General features: G+C 37.1%; 2 protein-coding genes across 7 annotated transcripts in view; one reads left to right on the top strand and one right to left on the bottom strand.

Moving 5' to 3' along the window:
• The window catches only part of LOC144971248 (neprilysin-1-like), a 124,237-nt gene that overhangs the window by 82,231 nt on the left and 19,676 nt on the right, over positions 1 to 22,330 (top strand). For all 6 annotated transcript variants that reach the window (XR_013645099.1, XM_078911811.1, XM_078911814.1 and 3 more), the window contains 3 exons: positions 1,904 to 1,981; positions 3,263 to 3,425; positions 5,901 to 5,952. Coding sequence is in view for 5 of the 6 variants with exons in the window: in XM_078911811.1 (XP_078767937.1) it covers positions 1,904 to 1,981; positions 3,263 to 3,425; positions 5,901 to 5,952 (293 nt within the window). In the remaining variant the exon portion in view is untranslated. The remainder of the gene's footprint in view (positions 1 to 1,903; positions 1,982 to 3,262; positions 3,426 to 5,900; positions 5,953 to 22,330) is intronic.
• Positions 7,603 to 22,330, bottom strand: part of LOC144971247 (uncharacterized) — a 14,953-nt gene continuing 225 nt past the window's right edge. Inside the window, exons 1-3 of the mRNA XM_078911809.1 lie at positions 21,768 to 22,330; positions 11,424 to 12,733; positions 7,603 to 11,366 (exon numbers count right to left, since the gene is read on the bottom strand). The exon at positions 21,768 to 22,330 is cut by the window's right edge and continues 225 nt beyond it. Coding sequence (XP_078767935.1) covers positions 9,438 to 9,866 — 429 coding nt within the window. The 5' untranslated portion in view covers positions 9,867 to 11,366; positions 11,424 to 12,733; positions 21,768 to 22,330 and the 3' untranslated portion in view covers positions 7,603 to 9,437. The remainder of the gene's footprint in view (positions 11,367 to 11,423; positions 12,734 to 21,767) is intronic.

Here is a 22,330-nt window from a genome sequence, read left to right as displayed (position 1 = left end):
ACGAAACAGCAGCATGTAGAATCCTGATAATTCCCTGTAAGTAGTAATAATGTGCGTTTACCAATGCATTTCAGCCTCCGAAAAGTGGACTACAATTCGCAATATGCCCACAAAAATGTTGTTCTTTTGAATGCCATTAAATGAGAAAGTAACACTAACTTCAGCAAGAGAATGGCGAAGAGTCCATAATGCCAATTTATATCATTTGTAAAAGCCGTTTTTAAAGGAGCGAGACCACAAATGTCAATTGTAGCAATAGCAATGAAGTATTAGCAAGTTGCTTTGTTTTCGAGGACGGCATTTTTTGTCAATTTTAGTGCGTTTCCGCACATGAAAAAAGTGAAGTGTCCAATACTATCTTGGAAACCAAATATAGACAAATACACCCTATCAACAAACAAATATTTTCTTTTTCTTTGAGTTTTACTTCCATAACACTGACAGTTTGAATGTGATAAAATAATATTTTGTTCTTTGCCAGTAAATTAACATACGGGTATTATGCAGGTATGAACCAAGATGCCTTTACCAGAGTTGCTGTAGGAGGTCACCGGTAGACAATCTGGAGGAAACTTGTGACATTTGCATCCCATACTTTCAAATTCAGTGTTGAATGCAAAAATGAATAGACAGCATAGACAATTTGGTTACAAGAACGTCGTAACACATAACTTGAAATAAAATCAATTATGAAAACTCAAACCTTTTTTGCAAGGCACTTTAACCTGGACACGCGTAGCAGAGATAAGTTTCCAACAAATTCAGCCATTTGGAAATGGTCAAGTAATTTTAAATCACACGATTCGGTGTCAAACATGGGTTAAAGGTCAACTTTCAAAACACAGTGCAGAATTCGTCCAAAGTTTAAATTGCCTCGTGAAAATATTGAGGTGATTAACCGATCGGTGAATAACCCCCATCCAAAAAGAAAAACCCCAAAAATACAACTCAATTTGACGAACCTCTCTTGACTTAAAATTCCTCGTGAGTCAGTCAGAATAATACAAAGAGATCCCCTTAAGCTGAATTCAAGTGATGAACGTTTGAGAAAATTGAGAGACAAAGGGTTTATAAAGAACACCTGTTTTTCAAATACATCCAATTTAAATGGCCACAAAACAGTGAAAATTATGTTTATTTGGAGAACCAAATGAAGTAATGCAAAGTAGATTGCATGACCAAAAACAACTTTTGATGCACATTTAGTTTTCAAAGGGTGATTGGACCTTTTGATGGATGAGAACCAGAGACTGTGAGCGCTGACCGTTACGTGGGGAGACTAAGCGTCAAGAAATTAAATGGTTACAATACCCATACCGCCAATGTTACCATGCAATGGTTGGAAAAGCATTAATTTGGACAACAGTCACTCATGGAACACTACGTGAATAAGTAAAGCCCTAGTCTTAATGCATGTGATTTAATCTTGTAGGGATACTTAGATATTCCATGATGCAAAAAAAATTACGCGATTTTTTTACATTTGAGAAAGGATATTCCAAAGCATGTTAAAAGTAGAGCAATCTCAGAATGTGATCCACACTTTTGTACGTATCTATATTTAAATTGTGCATGGAGGGAAAAGGAAAGCACCCATGTGCTCTAAAATATTTAGTTATTGTCACGCGTTTATGGAGATTTCACAAAATAAATCCGAATTAATACTCTTTCCATGATTTCCTTTTTGTTTGTTTTTTAATATCTTTTACTGATTTGTTTTTTACTGATTTTAGTTCTTCTTTGGGTTACCATGTTTATGGGTCACTTGATGAAATTTGAATATATGTTACGACCATCATATTAATTCCTTTGTTGTTGTTTTTTAATGAAATATAATAATATGCTTTAGATGTACGCCCACGGTTGCATTCTAAAACAAAGCTCGCCTAATCTATTGTTGCAGAACAAAGAAATTAAGCCCAAGATTGGATACCCTGATACATTAATGAATGAAACTTACTTGCTGGAACTATATGAAAACGTAAGCATCCTTTGAAATTTATCTTATCTTGGAAATTTCAATATAATATAATGATATATATATATATATATATATATATAATATATATATATAATATATATATTATATAAAAAACACAAACCATGAAATAATAGTGTTCACCTTTTTTTATAACAGGAGCTATTTATAAAACTTCCTGATGAGATCGAATCGTCGGAACAATACTGTAGAACTTGATCATAATTATACTTGAAATATTATAACGAGACGGTTTTTTTTTAAAAATATTTTTCTTGGTGTATTGTCGATATTTTTTGTTTTGAAATTGTGAATTTTGATGAAAATCTATGAAGGTACAATGAAATAGAAGGACCATTTTCTACAAATTGAGCCTTGAAATAATTGTCGTAAATTTGTCGTGATAATGAGATTGTTTTTTGTTTTTGTTGTTGTTGTTGTTATTATTATTGTTTTTAACTCCCACATAGAAAAGGAACCATTCTCTGTTCAAATTGGTAATCATAATTTGTTGAATTCTTGATGTGTTCCAATGTCTGGTAACTTTTATTTGTGTGTGTGGGGGGGGGGGGGGGGCCGGTGTGTTGGGTGGGCGGGGGGGGGGTAGAAACAACGACAGATGATAATTCAGCTCTGTCGCTTGCCAAATAAGTGATGGCTTTTCCTAATCATTGATTAATTTCTTCGTCTGCACTGCATTTCGACCAAGAAAAAAAAACCGACGAATTTGTATTCATACTCACTAAAAGATTATTTCATCTAGGCATTCGGCCATCTTTGCAAAATCTATTTAAGGCAATAAAATGAGCGAAAATATTCTGCAATTGTTGAATAATCATTGGGTTCAAAACAATATTCAACCATTCTCTTTTTACAAAGAAATGACAGGGTTTTCCAATATTAGGAGGGGGTTGGGGTGGAATAATAGATTTACAGAACTATTAATATAAACACTTTAAAAGCACCAGTTGGTAGGCAATGATGGATATTGTTAATCCTTAAAATGGTCAAACTGAATATATCTTAAATCATATCATATGCCATTAAATATACGAGGAAAACAACTATGACTTTCTAGTAATTGATTTTAAATATTAGAAGTCTTTTTACTCATCACCAATACTAAGGTCTTTTTCGAGGGTAGACTAAAATAAATCAGGTGTCAACCGCAGTGCAACGCCGCAAAGTAAGAAATATGGGTTAAGGATCTTGCTCAAATATAAGACAATATACTGGTAATATTCTCTTGGAATTAAGATTATACTGTTATTTTTTGGTTACCAGTTTACTTTCCAACGAGATGATTTCATGGCAAACTCGCTGGTCATCCGTAGGAATAGCTACAAACTCATGATGAAAAATCTTCGCAAACCCATAAACAAAAGCAAAACAGAATACATACCGTCTGAGGTGAACGCCTACTACGATTGGAGCAAAAATCAAATCAGTAAGTGATAGTTTATTGCGTCATTTGTACAACTTTGCCTCTTATTTCATATAGCATTGTTCAGATATTTTTAATATCAAAACAAGAGATTTTGAGATCATTGTCAACCGTCTTGTCGCTCACAAAGCTCAAAATCTATTGATTTTGTAACAAACCAGACGGCTGAGTCGTAAACGCGATAAAAAGATCCCCTGACACTATTACATTTCTGATTTCTCTTATTTTTTTTTTCTGATACTGCGTTTTACACAAATGAATGCAACCACATATTCTTACTAAAGATAACATTACGGCAAAAAGACAACCTCTGGGGATATTTTCCTTTTTCCCTTTTCAAACAATTTTTGGGTTATGTCCTCTGATCCATCGATACGACAAACAGGCTTAACTTTTATCCTTGACTCCCAGCTGAGGATTATTATCAAAGCGCAAACATCTATATGTGAGATATAAATGGTACCAATTATTATTATTATTATTGTTATTATTATTAATTATTATATTTATTATTATTATATATTTTATTATTTATTATTATTATTATTATTATTATTTTATTTTGTTGTTGTTGTTGTTGTTGTTGTTGCTATTATTATTATTATTATTATTATTATTATTATTATTATTATTATTATTATTATTATTATTATTATTATTATTATTATTATTATGACTACTATTATTAATATTATTATCATTGTTTTTGTTATTATCATTATTATTATCATCACCATCCTCATCACCATCAATACATATCACCATCGTCATCACTATCATCATCATCATCATCATCGTCGTCGTCGTCGTCGTCGTCGTCGCATCATCATCATCTTCATCATCATAATCATCTTCATTTGTAAAATTAAAAAAAAATATTAGAGAAGCATCGATTGTAACAAAAATTGTATACTTTGGTTCATTTCTGATGTTTGTTATTATTCCTCAACGGTACCCATCTATAGAATCTAGCCCTTTATCAACTGTATGCGGAACTAATTTTCAAATAAATCATTATTATTATTATGTTTCGCTCTCATAAACTTGGACAAGCTATTGCCCCTGACAGTTTTATTAGGCTGTACAATTCATCCGCCTGTAAGTTATACGTCATCTCGTCTATTCACAAATTATTAAAGCCACACAATGGCAACATTTTAAAGGTAGATCTAATCCTGTTCAAAACATTTAGATTATTTGAATAAAACTTGATTACTGTATTTTACCTACCTTCTTAAGATTTTAAAAATTTGTAATACTTAGGACATGAAAATTGTAGTCGCTATAGATGACTTTTTAAAAAATCTATTTTTCCATCACAATAAATAAATAGCTCTTCAAAAATCTTAAAACTATGTAGTCTGGCATCCACTTTCATTTTTGATAAGCTGTAATGACTTACAGATACTCATAAAGTTTTATAATTGGAAGCAAAATTTCGTATTTCGGCAAAGTTTTCGTAATCTAGGCAAGTCTATATAAACCATTTCAATCCGAAATTTGTTTGCTATCCTGTCCTTTGCCAGATCTTTCCGTCTCAAGCTGAAGCACTGGCGCTGAAATGACTTAAAAAATATCTAAACAAGTCGTGTCACAAAATCTTGTTTTACTTTGACTTACATCCTCGTAATGTTTAAGATAAGAAATGTAGTATTTTTCATCTTTCTCAATTACATAGTGAAAGGAAGATTTGCCTTTGAATACTTATTTGTAAAAGGTTTAAACAAATCAAATAATAACGTTAATCTAAGAATGGAATTAAATAATTATAAAAACAACACTTAAAAATATTTCAACCCACCATCAATGGGAATGAAATCCTTACAAAACAACATTTCTTCCAGAATTCTAAATCTAACCGTTTACAAAAAGTGAAAAATCACTTTGGCATTTGTCTGTGATTTTTATTGATTATTTTCTTTGGACATATATTTTGAATGTTTAGAAATAACATGTATTTTTCATGAATATTAACGTTAGAGCTTCACTAAATTGAGGTAATTTTTATAACGCTTGTGTCTTCTTACTCCTTTCTGTGTCTCCAATGTTTGTAAATAAGTTGAATGAAACGATAAATTGTCAGTCGTCTTATCCAACTGTTATTTTTCCATTTAATATTTATCTTTATGTGTTTTCCAAAATACGTTCTATTATTGAACAACCAACCTGTTGTTTACATAACATAACATATGGTATAGGGCGAAATAGGATAAAATCGCTTGAATGCCCTTAATATTAAATTGATTGAAATATTACAATAATTTCTACAAGCTTTTGAACTTATCAGAGTCGTTTTAAGATGCATTGGAAATTTCTCTATAAAAAGGAATATTTCAATATTTGTGTATGCGCACCAACAGCTAAGATATTGGCAGAGTTTATTTTTTATGAAAAAAAGGAGCGGAAGACGATAGTATTATATTTGTCTCAGGAAACAAAATCAAAATATTTTGGTACCATTTTGTTCTATGTTTACAGTGTTCCCAGCTGGCATTCTCCAACCACCATTCTTCAAAAAGACTTTCCCAAGGTGAGAAGCTTGAATGGGGTTTGTGCGAAGTACCGTAAATTCGGCTGTCTATTTGAAATAATTGAAACAATCTTTGTTTTAAAGGCCCTTTGAATCATAACTTACACTGGGCATAAGTTAACTGTGGAATATATAAATATTAATTATTTGTTCTCACCTCGTTTTTTATATATTCTCCTACAACATTGCTTCGTCATTTTCTCTCTCTCTCTCTCTCTCTCTCTCTCTCTCTCTCTCTCTCTCTCTCTCTCTCTCTCTCTCTCTTTCTCTCTCTCTCTCTCTCTCTCTCTCTCTCTCTCTATATATATATATATATATATATATATATATATATACATATGTGTGTGTGTGTGTTTGTGTGTGTGTGTGTGACGCGGAGAAGATAGTGAAGAAGATAAGAGGAAAATTAATCCTTTGGCATACATTTTTGGTATTTTCTGTCTGCTTTATTTAGCACAATTACAACTTCCAGACAAGTTTCAATAGTTAGCGAACATTGGGTTCCATTCAATAGTACCATCAGAGGGATTGAAATCTATTATATAAAAATATTCTATGCAATTCTAGCATGTCCACAACAAAAATTGATGACCTAATTTTAAATCGCTATTGATACTATCAAGTAATAATAATCTCATCTGCAAAAAAAATTATAACGTAATTTAAAATCTCTCTTGGTACAATCAAGTAATATTATTTTTTCTAATCTATTCTTTTAAGAAATAGGGTTGGGATCAACATTGTTCCTTGAGGCCAATGTTAAATTTTTATCATCGACACAGAGAATTACTGCCAAATCGAAAAATGCAATACAGTAGTATAATAAGTATAATAGGCGATTGCCTGTTCCTAATAACCTTTATTTTCCCGCAACAATAATGTTACATTGGAACAATTGAGGGCAAATCAATGTTCATAATCTTTCTATGATTGCCGGTACAGTCTATCACGCATTCTGTAATAAAGATGAAAGAGGCCTGCTATACCACAGTTACTACAATCATTCACATCTTCTAAGAATTGTGTTTGACGTTATCTTTCAAGTCATGTCACTTGAGCACAGCGTTCTTTCTTCCCATTTGTTAAAAGCTTATGTCTGCTTTCTAAACAAGATGAACTGAAATTCAAATTTCAGAAATGGGCGCAATTACCTAATCAGTCTGGTAGTTTGGGAGCCGGGGATCATGGCAATAGTAAATCCACGTAAAACTGCAGTGTAAAACTAAAGAATATTCTGACTCCACATTTGTCAAACCATCATGTACATAGAGTTGCCACAAGAAAATATTAAAAACTGATAAATCACCATCTACTCTAGGTTATTAAATATCGTTTAATTTACATTCAAAGCCCTATGAAAGAAGAAACTAAAGTCTACCCGATGTATCCCTCTTTCTCTCTCCATTTCCCCATATGAAGATCGACTCGGTAATCGACTGATTCCTGGAGCATGGCTGTAAACAATAATGCCGTAGTCTGAAAAACAAAACAAAAACCCGTATATAATTTTTTTTAGGCCAGAAAACTCATCCGTCTATGTCACAAAGTGCGCACGTAAACCGTATGCTTATGTAGCGCAGTTTGCAACCTTGTTTATGTGTGCTATATTCAAGCTACGACACCGATCAATAACCAAACACAATACGTTGATAAAGGTTTTGAAGCTAAATGAAGATATATTTTATTACAATATAACAAAGATATTATGAGATATGAAGATGAAATGATAGATGTCATAAGTATGAAATCAAATGGATGGATGACAAATTGATGGAGATGGTGTGATGATGAATATGATATGAAAGCGATATGAAAATATATAATTAAATCAATTAATTATCAATACTTTACCAAACCGCTACCACATCAGACAATCTCACAGATAGGTTGCAACCATCACAGTCATACAGGCAACTAATAATTAACTAACTAACTAAACACAATCCAGACGTGTAGAAGAAAGCCAAAAGAGTGTCCTTGATATTCAACAAAAACTGTAAGGTTGTTCTAATATTGTTAATTTGTCTCTTCTTGAAATTGTTCTGATTTCACAGTATTCATAAACAGATCAATTGTTTCTCAATGTTCTGATATTAAAATAAGCAAATGGTTCTTCACAGGTAACTTATAAAACAGGCAAATGTTCAGTTTCTATTAGTGTCAAGCTATGAGCGTATAGCCTAAAGTTGGCTTGTTAAAGCCCAGCCTCCAACGGCTCATTCACTTTAAAGAAAGAAAATGATTTTGTTATAATATGATAATCATACGAATATAACTCTATCTATATTCGAACTCACTCAATATGTTTACTTTAAATGAGTAAATATTATTTTACTTTAACAAATCAATTTATTAATGTTGATTAATATTGCTTTACTTTGTAGATATGAAATAATATTGCTTTATAGCAAGAAAAGCTTATTTTCTTTACAACAAGAATATATTACACAATTAATTTCATTATCCGATTAATTAATTGAGAATCAAAATTTAAAGTGATATTATGATATTGATATCAAAACACAATCATAATTGTAATCACAACATATTATTCAAAATCTCACCAGAGCCGAACAGATTATTGAAATCACAAATTAAGTCTACACAAGACTTTAATCAAACTCTACACAAGAGTTATAACACAACTTGATTCAGCTCAAACTTTGAGCACCACAAAGTCTACACAAGACTTAAATCACACTCTACACAAGAGTTAACACAAAACGTGTTTCAGCTCGAACTTTGAGCACTACAAAGTCTACACAAGACTTTAATCCAACTCTACACAAGAGTTAAACAAATGAGCCTGAAAGACTCCGCTGTGGTTATCGCTTAGAGACTATGAGCCTAAAAGACTCCGCTGTCTGGTCTCTTTTGAGACAATGAGCCTAAAAGACTCCGCTGAGTGGTCTGAAGAAACTGCTCAAAACTCTGGCATTTATAGGCAAAAATCAAGCAAACGAAGCAAAATTCTACCCACACAAACGGATGTTAGTCATATCCGTAAACATCTGAAATTCCTTAAAACTCCCCCAGATTCCATAATCATGGACAACAACAACCCATCCTGATACCGGACATCCTCATATCAAGGATAAATAAATTCGTCAGCCCCATAGTTACGAGATATCAATCAAGCCATACCATAACAAAGTCACTCCCGTAGAATACAGGGATCCTACTTTGCTTATAAGTTTACGGAGAAAACAAGATTGATGCCTTTCTCACAATAACACCCACACTACGTAGTTTAATTCAAACTTCCGGGCCATAGGTGCATGATCTGATAAGACCTGTATCAACAAAAGAAGGGTTGTTCCGGAGGGATTACAATAACAACAACTAATACTACGACGACGTACATCCTGTCGTAAACTGACGCCTACACGGAAGCATTTCGTTACATATCTCCCCCCTAAGACTAAATTTGGTACAACATTTAGTTAGATCATCGAAATGCCTCAAGATCACATCGATCTCGACAATTATTTGGGCTCATGGTTGTCCCTTCCTTCAACAGACAACATCGGCATCACACATCCACACTTCAACTCCACCTTGCCGTGTGTCATGCATTTCGGTGGTTCATGATCCTTGTTTTCGTCAAAACATGGAAGTCGAGGACTCTTAACAGTGGGAGCATGAGTAAATGATCGAATGTCACTTGTCATACTGTCGTTGTTGGAGGAAGCCTGACACTCCGACTTTAACCTAAGCAGTTCAAGCTCTTTCTCCATCAGAGCTTCTTGCCTTTGAGCTCGTGCTCTGCTTATCTCCTCCTCTTCTTTGGCACGTTCTCTCTCCTTCTCTTTTCTCTCTTCATCTTCTTGTAACTGGGCTGTCACCCAAGCACGGAGATCTTCACCCCTTAACTCCAATTTTTCTCCAGGTTTAATTAATCTTTCCACATCCATCTCTAGGACAATTAATCAAACCAATTCAAATTCAAATAAACAAACTTCAATATGTTTATCGACACTGTTGCCGTAAATGTTACTTTCACGTAGAATAAAGTGGTATTACAAGTAACCTTATTAACGATATGCGGTCAATATAGATCCCAAAACAGATTCAAAACAGGCAATTAATACCGATTCCTACACGGAATTCAACATTGATCTATATATAGACTCAAATATAGAATCAAAACAAATTTACTACAGGTCCTAACACAGAACCAACGCTTCACCCAGATTCCTACACAGAATCAAAACATTGACTTAATATAGACGTATATTAGAGTCAAAACAACTGATTTAATACAGGTCCTCACACGGAACCAACGCTTCACCCAGATTCCCCACACGGAATCAACACAATAGCTTCACCCAGATTCCTCACACGGAATCAACAAAATAGCTTCACCCAGATTCCCCACACGGAATCATAAAAAACTATCTTCACCCAGATTCTTTCTCAGAATCAACAAAATAACTTCACCCAGATTCTTTCTCAGAATCAACAAAATATCTTCACCCAGATTCTTTCTTAGAATCAACAAAATATCTTCACCCAGATTCTCTCTTAGAATCAACAAAATATCTTCACCCAGATTCTCTCTTAGAATCAACAAAATATCTTCACCCAGATTCTTTCTTAGAATCAACAAAATGTCTTCACCCAGATTCTCTCTCAGAATCAACAAAATATCTTCACCAGATTCTTCTTAGAATCAACAAATGTCTTCACCAGATTCTCTCTCAGATCAACAAAAATCTTCACCAGATTCTCTTTAGAATCAACAAAATATCTTCACCCAGATTCTTTCTTAGAATCAAAAAATATCTTCACCCAGATTCTCTCTAGAATCAACAAAATATCTTCACCCAGATTCTTCCTTAGAATCAACAAAATATCTTCACCCAGATTCTCTCTCAGAATCAACAAAATATCTTCACCCAGATTCTCTCCCTTTGAATCAACAAAATATCTTCACCCAGATTCTCTCTTAGAATCAACAAAATATCTTCACCCAGATTCTCTCTTAGAATCAACAAAATATCTTCACCCAGATTCTCTCTTAGAATCAACAAAATATCTTCACCCAGATTCTCTCTTAGAATCAACAAAATATTTCACTCAGATTCTCTCTTAGAATCAACAAAATATCTTCACCCAGATTCTCTCTTAGAATCAACAAAATATCTCCACCAGATTCTTTCTTAGAATCAACAAAATGTCTTCACCCAGATTCTCTCTCAGAATCAACAAAATATCTTCACCCAGATTCTTTCTTAGAATCAACAAAATGTCTTCACCCAGATTCTCTCTCTCAGAATCAACAAAATATCTTCACCCAGATTCTTTCTAGAATCAACAAAATATCTTCACCCAGATTCTCTTCTTAGAATCAACAAAATATCTTCACCCAGATTCTTACACAGAATCAACAAAATGTCTTCACCCAGATTCTTCTAGAATCAACAAAATATCTTCACCCAGATTCTACCAGAATCAACAAATATCTTCACCCAGATTCTTCTTAGAATCAACAAAATATCTTCACCCAGATTCTTTCTTAGAATCAACAAAATATCCTCACCCAGATTCTTTCTTAGAATCAACAAAATATCTTCACCCAGATTCTTCTAGAATCAATACAAATATCTTCACCCAGATTCTTCATCAGAATCAACAAATATCTTGACTAAAATACGCTTACTAATGTGCATAGAAAGTCAGAACAAATGATTTAATACAGATCCTCACACGGGACCAACACAATATTCTCCCAGATTCCTACACGGAATCAAATTACCCCAACAACCACCTTCGTTCCTTACAAAAGGGAGAGGGGGGACAATGGAGGCTTTACAGCGCGAGTACCGCTTTCGCGCTAAGTCAGTGATCCGTATCACTATGTCAGATGACTGACAACTTAGAACCGAACAAATGAAAATTACCAGAATAACTTGTATTACACCTTGCGTATAATGACAGTCTTATAACCATTAAATGGATACCAATTTGCTTTAAGCTCAAAGATATTATCTATCTCGAGTTTCAAACAACTCCCTAACCTGTCTCAACAATTGTTTGGTCGCGATGTCTCTTGAATGCACAACAATAAGAATCCCACTTCTGACACCAAATTATGTCACAAAGTGCGCACGTAAACCGTATGCTTATGTAGCGCAGTTTGCAACCTTGTTTATGTGTGCTATATTCAAGCTACGACACCGATCAATAACCAAACACAATACGTTGATAAAGGTTTTGAAGCTAAATGAAGATATATTTTATTACAATATAACAAAGATATTATGAGATATGAAGATGAAATGATAGATGTCATAAGTATGAAATCAAATGGATGGATGACAAATTGATGGAGATGGTGTGATGATGAATATGATATGAAAGCGATATGAAAATATATAATTAAATCAATTAATTATCAATACTTTACCAAACCGCTACCACATCAGACAATCTCACAGATAGGTTGCAACCATCACAGTCATACAGGCAACTAATAATTAACTAACTAACTAAACACAATCCAGACGTGTAGAAGAAAGCCAAAAGAGTGTCCTTGATATTCAACAAAAACTGTAAGGTTGTTCTAATATTGTTAATTTGTCTCTTCTTGAAATTGTTCTGATTTCACAGTATTCATAAACAGATCAATTGTTTCTCAATGTTCTGATATTAAAATAAGCAAATGGTTCTTCACAGGTAACTTATAAAACAGGCAAATGTTCAGTTTCTATTAGGGTCAAGCTATGAGTGTATAGCCTAAAGTTGGCTTGTTAAAGCCCAGCCTCCAACGGCTCATTCACTTTAAAGAAAGAAAATGATTTTGTTATAATATGATAATCATACGAATATAACTCTATCTATATTCGAACTCACTCAATATGTTTACTTTAAATGAGTAAATATTATTTTACTTTAACAAATCAATTTATTAATGTTGATTAATATTGCTTTACTTTGTAGATATGAAATAATAATGCTTTATAGCAAGAAAAGCTTATTTTCTTTACAACAAGAATATATTACACAATTAATTTCATTATCTGATTAATTAATTGAGAATCAAAATTTAAAGTGATATTATGATATTGATATCAAAACACAATCATAATTGTAATCACAACATATTATTCAAAATCTCACCAGAGCCGAACAGATTATAGAAATCACAAATTAAGTCTACACAAGACTTTAATCAAACTCTACACAAGAGTTATAACACAACTTGATTCAGCTCAAACTTTGAGCACCACAAAGTCTACACAAGACTTAAATCACACTCTACACAAGAGTTAACACAAAACGTGTTTCAGCTCGAACTTTGAGCACTACAAAGTCTACACAAGACTTTAATCCAACTCTACACAAGAGTTAAACAAATGAGCCTAAAAGACTCCGCTGTGGTTATCGCTTAGAGACTATGAGCCTAAAAGACTCCGCTGTCTGGTCTCTTTTGAGACAATGAGCCTAAAAGACTCCGATGAGTGGTCTGAAGAAACTGCTCAAAACTCTGGCATTTATAGGCAAAAATCAAGCAAACGAAGCAAAATTCTACCCACACAAACGGATGTTAGTCATATCCGTAAACATCTGAAATTCCTTAAAACTCCCCCAGATTCCATAATCATGGACAACAACAACCCATCCTGATACCGGACATCCTCATATCAAGGATAAATAATTCGTCAGCCCCATAGTTACGAGATATCAATCAAGCCATACCATAACAAAGTCACTCCTGTAGAATACAGGGATCCTACTTTGCTTATAAGTTTACGGAGAAAACAAGATTGATGCCTTTCTCACAATAACACCCACACTACGTAGTTTAATTCAAACTTCCGGGCCATAGGTGCATGATCTGATACGACCTGTATCAACAAAAGAAGGGTTGTTCCGGAGGGATTACAATAACAACAACAACTAATACTACGACGACGTACATCCTGTCGTAAACTGACGCCTACACGGAAGCATTTCGTTACATATCTCCCCCCTAAGACTACCCCGTGTGGTCTCCGGGGTCCCTCAACTGAGAGGGAAAAGAATTGAGCCACCGTAAGCTCATGCGTGTCGTAGAAGGCGACTAAAAGAGCCATTCTGGTTTGGTGGTAACCAACGAAAAACCACCCGACTGGCGAGAGAGACATGGTGGCTCCACAGACCCCCATACCCCAGCCCTTTTTATGAGAATGGCTTCATTCACCCATTCTGCTATTTTTCTTGTCCTGGCAATCATCCCCAAACTTTTTCTCCCCCAAATCCCAAGAACGTAGTATATAAAAGATGTTTTGAGGAATGACGGTTTCAGTTTAAAGAGAGCAAGGGAAGGCGATGGCATAGCACAAATCCCACCCCCTTTTACCATATTTGAGCTATGATTTCCATTCCATACCCCATTTCCCCAATGATTCCAAATTTCCCTTCCTTATCAAAATTGAGTTGCCAGGACAGAGAGAGAGAGAGAACCGAGGAAAACAAGCCTTCTTAACTGTCTTCTATCCCCCAGTATCTCTATACCCTGTACCGTTGAAATAGGTTCAACGAGGAGATATTCCTTTCCAAATCCTGCACAGCAGGCACCTTTCTGCTGAGGGTGCGCAGTTCCGAGAGGACCCCGATAAGGAGGAGCTATTGATCCTGGAGGCTGAGGGGGGTTCACCTTGCGAGGTGTTTCTACCCCAACACTCCTCTTTGGCTTGACGCGTCTCTAAAGACGGGTGGGTAGCCTACCTTGTAGATGGCCCGAGCTACCCAACGCAGAGATGCCAAATCTATTTTTTGGCACTCCCCTCCATTTAGGCAAAGAGATTGGAAGGACTAGATTTAAAACCATATCTAGTTCCTGTCCCCCATGAAATTTCTTTTTAATCATGGTTTGTCATCTCTGAATCAGCAGTCAGTCTTTGTGCAACGCAAAGATTAGGGTCAATCCGAGAGAAAGGCCTGGAGGCGGGACGTCCCCCAACTCCACCCCTCGAGTCCTTTTTTTTTTTTTTTTTTTTTTTTTTTTTTTTTTTTTTCCCAAGGACCATGGAAGGACAAGAGGAGGCCAGACTTGAGGAGTATAGCTTCGGTGAGTGCCTTACCCCCCAAGTGTGGGACTGAGCCGTGCTAGTGGGCACAATATAGCCGGGTTGAATAAAAACGTATATTTATCATGGCCAAAAATATGAAAAACTCTCCCCTTAAAGCCCCACCCCAGACAGGAAAGAAAAGAAAGATTACAGCCCCGATGACTCTTGATGACTTACCAGGAATGGCAACCCCAAAATTCTCGCCGTTCCTGGTAATTCAACCGAATGAGGAAAACATAAAACTTAACACTTTGAGTATCTTCACCATCAGCAAGGCACTCAAAGCAAATGGCGCCGGTACACCAAAGGCAGTGAACAGGAACAACTCTGGCACTTTAATGATACAAGTGCAGGGTCGACAAGAGAGTGAGAACCTCTTGAAATGTACCAGATTCTCTGACATCCCAGTCACCGTTGAGGCTCACAGGAGCCTCAATAGGTCAAAAGGTGTCATAAGAAGCAGAGATCTGGTAGGCTGTTCGGAGCAGGAGATGGTTGAGGAACTGGAGGGTGTTGTCGAAGCTCGGCGGGTTAGCATCCGCCGCGGCGACAGCACAATCCAGACCAACACCTGGATCCTGACTTTTGACAGCCCGAGACCCCTGTCGAGAATAAGAATTGAATACCTCGACTTGGAGGTTCGGCCTTACGTCCCGAACCCCATGAGATGTTTTAACTGCCACCGGTACGGCCATACTAAAACAAACTGCCGCCGTAAAGCTACATGCCCCCGCTGCGGCAAAGAAGACCACAATGAGGAAAACTGCAAAGTGGACCCTTGTTGTCTGAACTGCCAAGGCAAGCATGCAGCACATTCGAAAGATTGTCCTAAGTGGCAAGAAGAAAAGGCAATCTTGACATACAGAGCCACTTACGGCGGTACGTTTGCTCAGGCAAAAGCAGTGATCTGCCCCCCTCGGCAGGTCGCTGCTTCTGCCAAGAGTTATGCAGAAGTTGCCAGGGCTGCTGGTAATAACCAAAACAGCCATGGCAAAATCGCACAGACTAGAAAAGACAGTCCTCAAAAGAAAAAGCCATCAAGACCTAAAAACAAGGTCGCAAATGTGTCAAAAAATCTTTTTGACACATTGGAGGTTCAAGATGTGGAACCTGCAGCCCCCTCCACATCCACCTCCAAGGCGACCTCCACCCCCCCTCCTTCCCCAAACAAAAAAATTCTCCCCCTCATGGGCGTGGATGTTGGACCCACCCCCCATCTCCATTCCCGTGAGCCCTCTCTATCCCCCCAAAAACAAAACTCCACCCCTTCCCAGAATATGGAGCCACCAACACCAGTCGGGGATCCACAAATCCCCCTGAGGGGCCTCAAAGCCCCAAAAAATCTAAGAACCCAGAGGGACCTAAAAATCCCAAGGGTTCAAAAAAACTCAGCCCTAAAAAAACCGAGAGGCCCTCCACAGGGCCTCCTTCTCCTATGGAAGTCTCTCCTCCTAGGAGAATAAAAGTAAAAGGGTTGAAGGCAGGCATACTGCCTAACCTCCCCACAAAAAATTAGGATACCTAGTCAGACAAGATTAATTTCCTGGAACATCAGAGGGATCAGATCAAATAGAACAGAATTGGACCTCCTCCTCCAGAGGAATCCTGATGTAGTCTGTCTGCAGGAAACAAAATTACCAGCAGACGACTACACAGTAAAAGGATATACGGCCAATCATCTGATTCACTCTGATGGCCAGATAGCGTGTGGGGGAGTTTCAATTCTCACGAAGAAGAGCACCCCCCACCGCTTGATACCTATGAAAACAAATCTACAGGCAATAGCAGTGAGAGTGACATTGCACAGACCAATCACCATCTGCTCTGTGTACATCCCACCAGATCATCGCCTCCAGTCTGCCGAGCTAGAGGGAGTTCTAAACCAACTCCCCCCTCCCTATGTGATAATGGGAGATTTCAATGCTCACAGTCCTCTCTGGGGAAACACAGACACAAACCAGAGGGGAAAGGCAGTGGAGGCTTTCATAATGAAAATGGATGTATACTTGGCAAACGGTCTCGAGGCAACACGGGTAAATATTCACAATCTTACCACGTCTGCCATCGATCTCACTTTCTGTGATCCTACATTAGCTCCAGATCTCTCCTGGACTGTGATCGATGACGATCACGGTTCTGACCATTTTCCAGTCTACCTCGACATCACCCCGACTTCAAGGGCCCCACAGCCCAAACGTTGGAGTGTACGGCGAGCAGATTGGGAAACTTTCTCACAGGAGTGTCACAGACTCCTTACGACAGAGGTGGACAGCTATGACAAATTCAAAAATATTTTAACAAATATCTGCAGCTCGACAATACCAACAACCTCTGGTAGACCGAGAAAACACAATCCCTGGTTTTCAGAGGAATGTCGAGCGGCCCTACGGGAGAAGAAAAAAGCATATAGGAAAGCGATGAGATTCCCAATCCCTGAGAATTTCGCAACATTTAGGAAACTACGAGCAAAGTGTAGGAAGATCTTCCGAGAAAACAAACGGAGATCCTTCCAAAACTTTGTCTCAAAAATAAATAGCCAGACACCCCTGAATAGGGTGTGGAAGATGTTACGGAAACTGAAGGGATCCGATAGTGATTCACTAAATCACTTGACACGTCCCGATGGATCCGTGGCTGAAACAGAACAAGACATTGCCAACATTCTGGCCGAGAGGCTGGCGCACAGCTCCTCGTCTGCACACCACACACCACAATTTCTGCGCCATAAACAAAACGCAGAAAACACACCAATAAACTTTACATCTACAAACACTGAAGACTACAACAAACCATTTACACTTGAGGAGTTGGGTGCCTGCCTCCGTGACACAAATGTCACAGCACCGGGTCCTGACAACATCAGTTATGAAATACTCCGACATCTTCCACAAGATAGTCTGGTTGTCCTTTTGAATATCTATAACAAGATATGGACAACACAGACTTTCCCACCTAGTTGGAATCTGGCCACCGTGATTCCAATCCCAAAACCTGGGAAAGACCATTCGGACGCTTCAAACTACCGACCAATCTCCCTCACCAGCTGCCTATGCAAGCTGATGGAGAAAATGGTCAACAAGCGTCTGATGTTCTACTTGGAACACAACAACTCCCTCTCCGACCTCCAATGTGGCTTTCGAAAGAACAGATCAACTGTTGATCACCTTGTTCGACTAGAGAGCTTCATTCGTGAGGCCTTTGCCAAAGGTGAGCACTTGGTAGCAATCTTCTTTGACCTTGAGAAGGCCTTTGACACAACTTGGAAATTCGGAATCCTCAAAGATCTGCACAATCTTGGTCTACGAGGAAACCTTCCAATGTTTGTCAGAGCATTTTTAAACAACAGATCCTTTCAGGTCAAAGCAGGATCCACCTTTTCTGATCCATTTGATCAGGAAGAGGGAGTTCCACAGGGTAGCATTCTGTCTCCCATTCTGTTTGAGATTAAAATAAACTCAATAGTGAATGCAATGAGACAGAATGTTGACTGTTCCTTATATGTTGATGACTTTCTTGTATGCTATCGAAGTAAATCGAGTATGGACACCATTGAGAGACAGTTACAACTCCAACTAAACAAACTGTCGGAGTGGGCAAATCTCAATGGTTTCTCCTTCTCCCCATCAAAAACAGTAGCTGTCCACTTCTGCCGAAAACGCACCTGCATTAGACAGCCTGACCTTTATCTCAACAATTCCAGAATTGAGGTAAAGGAGGAAGCCCGATTCCTGGGTTTGATCTTTGATAGGAAACTAAATTTCCTCGCCCATATCAAAGATCTCAGACTGCGATGCATGAAAGCAATGAGAATAATGAGAGTTCTGTCGAGCATGGAATGGGGTTCGGACACAAACACTCTTCTAAAGATATACCGAACCCTTATTCGATCAAAACTGGACTACGCATCTTTTGTATACGGCTCTGCAAAACCATCCTACTTAGGCATGCTGGACCCAATTCATCATCAGGGACTGCGCTTGGCACTCGGGGCTTTCCGCACTTCTCCAGTGGCAAGCCTTTATGCTGAGGCAGATGAGCCACCTCTCCATCTCAGGAGGAAAAAACTGGCTCTCCAGTATGTTACTAAGGTCACATCGCTGCACGACAACCCAGCACACAAACATGTACACTACATGGATAGGACACTAGAAGAAAAATTTCGAAAGCACCCAAAAATGACACCACCATTAGGTTACAGAATAAAAAAAGACATCGCAGACATGAACATCAGTCTAGACAGGATACACCCATACGTCCAGGCAAAGACACCACCATGGTCCATACATAGACCAAACATAAATTTGGACCTAACAAAACTGGAAAAATCACAAACAGACCCACATATTTACAAACAGACACTAAAAGCAATATTACAAACATACAAAAACCATACTCACATATTTACGGATGGTTCAAAGAGCGCAGATGCAGTAGGATGTGCCTATCACTCATCGGAAGGCACAGGATCACTTCGCCTGGATAGAAATGTTTCGATCTTTACAGCGGAATCGAGAGCAATCCTAAATGCTCTCCGTTTGGCTGAGAGATCGAATAAAAATAAATTCTTGATCTTGTCTGACTCGCTGTCCGTACTAAAGGGGATCTCAAATTTTTATTGCACCGATCCAAGACTCATAAGTATCTTGGAAGGTGCAAATAAATTATTTATTAAAAAAAAGAAAGTTTGTTTTCTCTGGGTACCTAGTCATGTGGGTATCCAGGGGAACGAAGAAGCGGATCGACTGGCAAAAGAGGCGGTGAGCCAAGAATTACAAGAGGGCAGTAAAATCCCACACGCGGATTTAAAAATCAATATAAAAAAACATGTCCGAAAGGAATGGGAACGATCCTGGAGTCGAGATGTACATAACAAATTAAAACAAATTAAAAGTGACCTCGGCCCCAGACCCAACTCGGGGCTAAAAAGAAGAGACGAGGTAAAAATAACTCGACTCCGGATCGGACATACTGCCCTCACTCACCGTTTCCTTCTGAGAGGGATGAAAAACCCCTCTGCAGAACATGTAACTGTGACCTGACAGTTCAACACATTTTAATTGAATGTACAGAATTAGAACAGATAAGGTCACAACATTATGATAACAGAGACTTGAAGTCTCTGTTCCAGTCGGTCGATCCGCTTACAATTTTAAAGTATCTGCAGGAATGTGAACTCCTGCAGAAATTGTAAATAGATATTTTTACTTAACAAACATGTAACTATTATGATTTTATAAAGATTTTATTACAACAGTAAACGTTTTGATCAGCTGTTGCCCCTCGGGGCCGATAAAAGATTGATGAAAGACAGAAACGGGCGCTTAAATGACCTAAATAGTGTCGAAAGCGCCGTTAAACACCTAAAAACAAACAAACAAACACGGAATCAAATTACCCCAACAACCACCTTCGTTCCTTACAAAAGGGAGAGGGGGGACAATGGAGGCTTTACAGCGCGAGTACCGCTTTCGCGCTAAGTCAGTGATCCGTATCACTATGTCAGATGACTGACAACTTAGAACCGAACAAATGAAAATTACCAGAATAACTTGTATTACACCTTGCGTATAATGACAGTCTTATAACCATTAAATGGATACCAATTTGCTTTAAGCTCAAAGATATTATCTATCTCAAGTTTCAAACAACTCCCTAACCTGTCTCAACAATTGTTTGGTCGCGATGTCTCTTGAATGCACAACAATAAGAATCCCACTTCTGACACCAAATTATGTCACAAAGTGCGCACGTAAACCGTATGCTTATGTAGCGCAGTTTGCAACCTTGTTTATGTGTGCTATATTCAAGCTACGACACCGATCAATAACCAAACACAATACGTTGATAAAGGTTTTGAAGCTAAATGAAGATATATTTTATTACAATATAACAAAGATATTATGAGATATGAAGATGAAATGATAGATGTCATAAGTATGAAATCAAATGGATGGATGACAAATTGATGGAGATGGTGTGATGATGAATATGATATGAAAGCGATATGAAAATATATAATTAAATCAATTAATTATCAATACTTTACCAAACCGCTACCACATCAGACAATCTCACAGATAGGTTGCAACCATCACAGTCATACAGGCAACTAATAATTAACTAACTAACTAAACACAATCCAGACGTGTAGAAGAAAGCCAAAAGAGTGTCCTTGATATTCAACAAAAACTGTAAGGTTGTTCTAATATTGTTAATTTGTCTCTTCTTGAAATTGTTCTGATTTCACAGTATTCATAAACAGATCAATTGTTTCTCAATGTTCTGATATTAAAATAAGCAAATGGTTCTTCACAGGTAACTTATAAAACAGGCAAATGTTCAGTTTCTATTAGTGTCAAGCTATGAGCGTATAGCCTAAAGTTGGCTTGTTAAAGCCCAGCCTCCAACGGCTCATTCACTTTAAAGAAAGAAAATGATTTTGTTATAATATGATAATCATACGAATATAACTCTATCTATATTCGAACTCACTCAATATGTTTACTTTAAATGAGTAAATATTATTTTACTTTAACAAATCAATTTATTAATGTTGATTAATATTGCTTTACTTTGTAGATATGAAATAATATTGCTTTATAGCAAGAAAAGCTTATTTTCTTTACAACAAGAATATATTACACAATTAATTTCATTATCCGATTAATTAATTGAGAATCAAAATTTAAAGTGATATTATGATATTGATATCAAAACACAATCATAATTGTAATCACAACATATTATTCAAAATCTCACCAGAGCCGAACAGATTATTGAAATCACAAATTAAGTCTACACAAGACTTTAATCAAACTCTACACAAGAGTTATAACACAACTTGATTCAGCTCAAACTTTGAGCACCACAAAGTCTACACAAGACTTAAATCACACTCTACACAAGAGTTAACACAAAACGTGTTTCAGCTCGAACTTTGAGCACTACAAAGTCTACACAAGACTTTAATCCAACTCTACACAAGAGTTAAACAAATGAGCCTGAAAGACTCCGCTGTGGTTATCGCTTAGAGACTATGAGCCTAAAAGACTCCGCTGTCTGGTCTCTTTTGAGACAATGAGCCTAAAAGACTCCGCTGAGTGGTCTGAAGAAACTGCTCAAAACTCTGGCATTTATAGGCAAAAATCAAGCAAACGAAGCAAAATTCTACCCACACAAACGGATGTTAGTCATATCCGTAAACATCTGAAATTCCTTAAAACTCCCCCAGATTCCATAATCATGGACAACAACAACCCATCCTGATACCGGACATCCTCATATCAAGGATAAATAAATTCGTCAGCCCCATAGTTACGAGA

The sequence above is a fragment of the Berghia stephanieae genome, chromosome 4 (genome assembly GCF_034508935.2).
Source record: "Berghia stephanieae isolate SIO BIC M18660-M18661 chromosome 4, UCSD_Bste_1.3, whole genome shotgun sequence".
In the NCBI taxonomy this organism is placed as follows: domain Eukaryota; kingdom Metazoa; phylum Mollusca; class Gastropoda; order Nudibranchia; family Aeolidiidae; genus Berghia; species Berghia stephanieae.
Note: the sequence above shows the minus strand (reverse complement) of the source record. Positions and strands in the feature narration are given on the sequence as shown.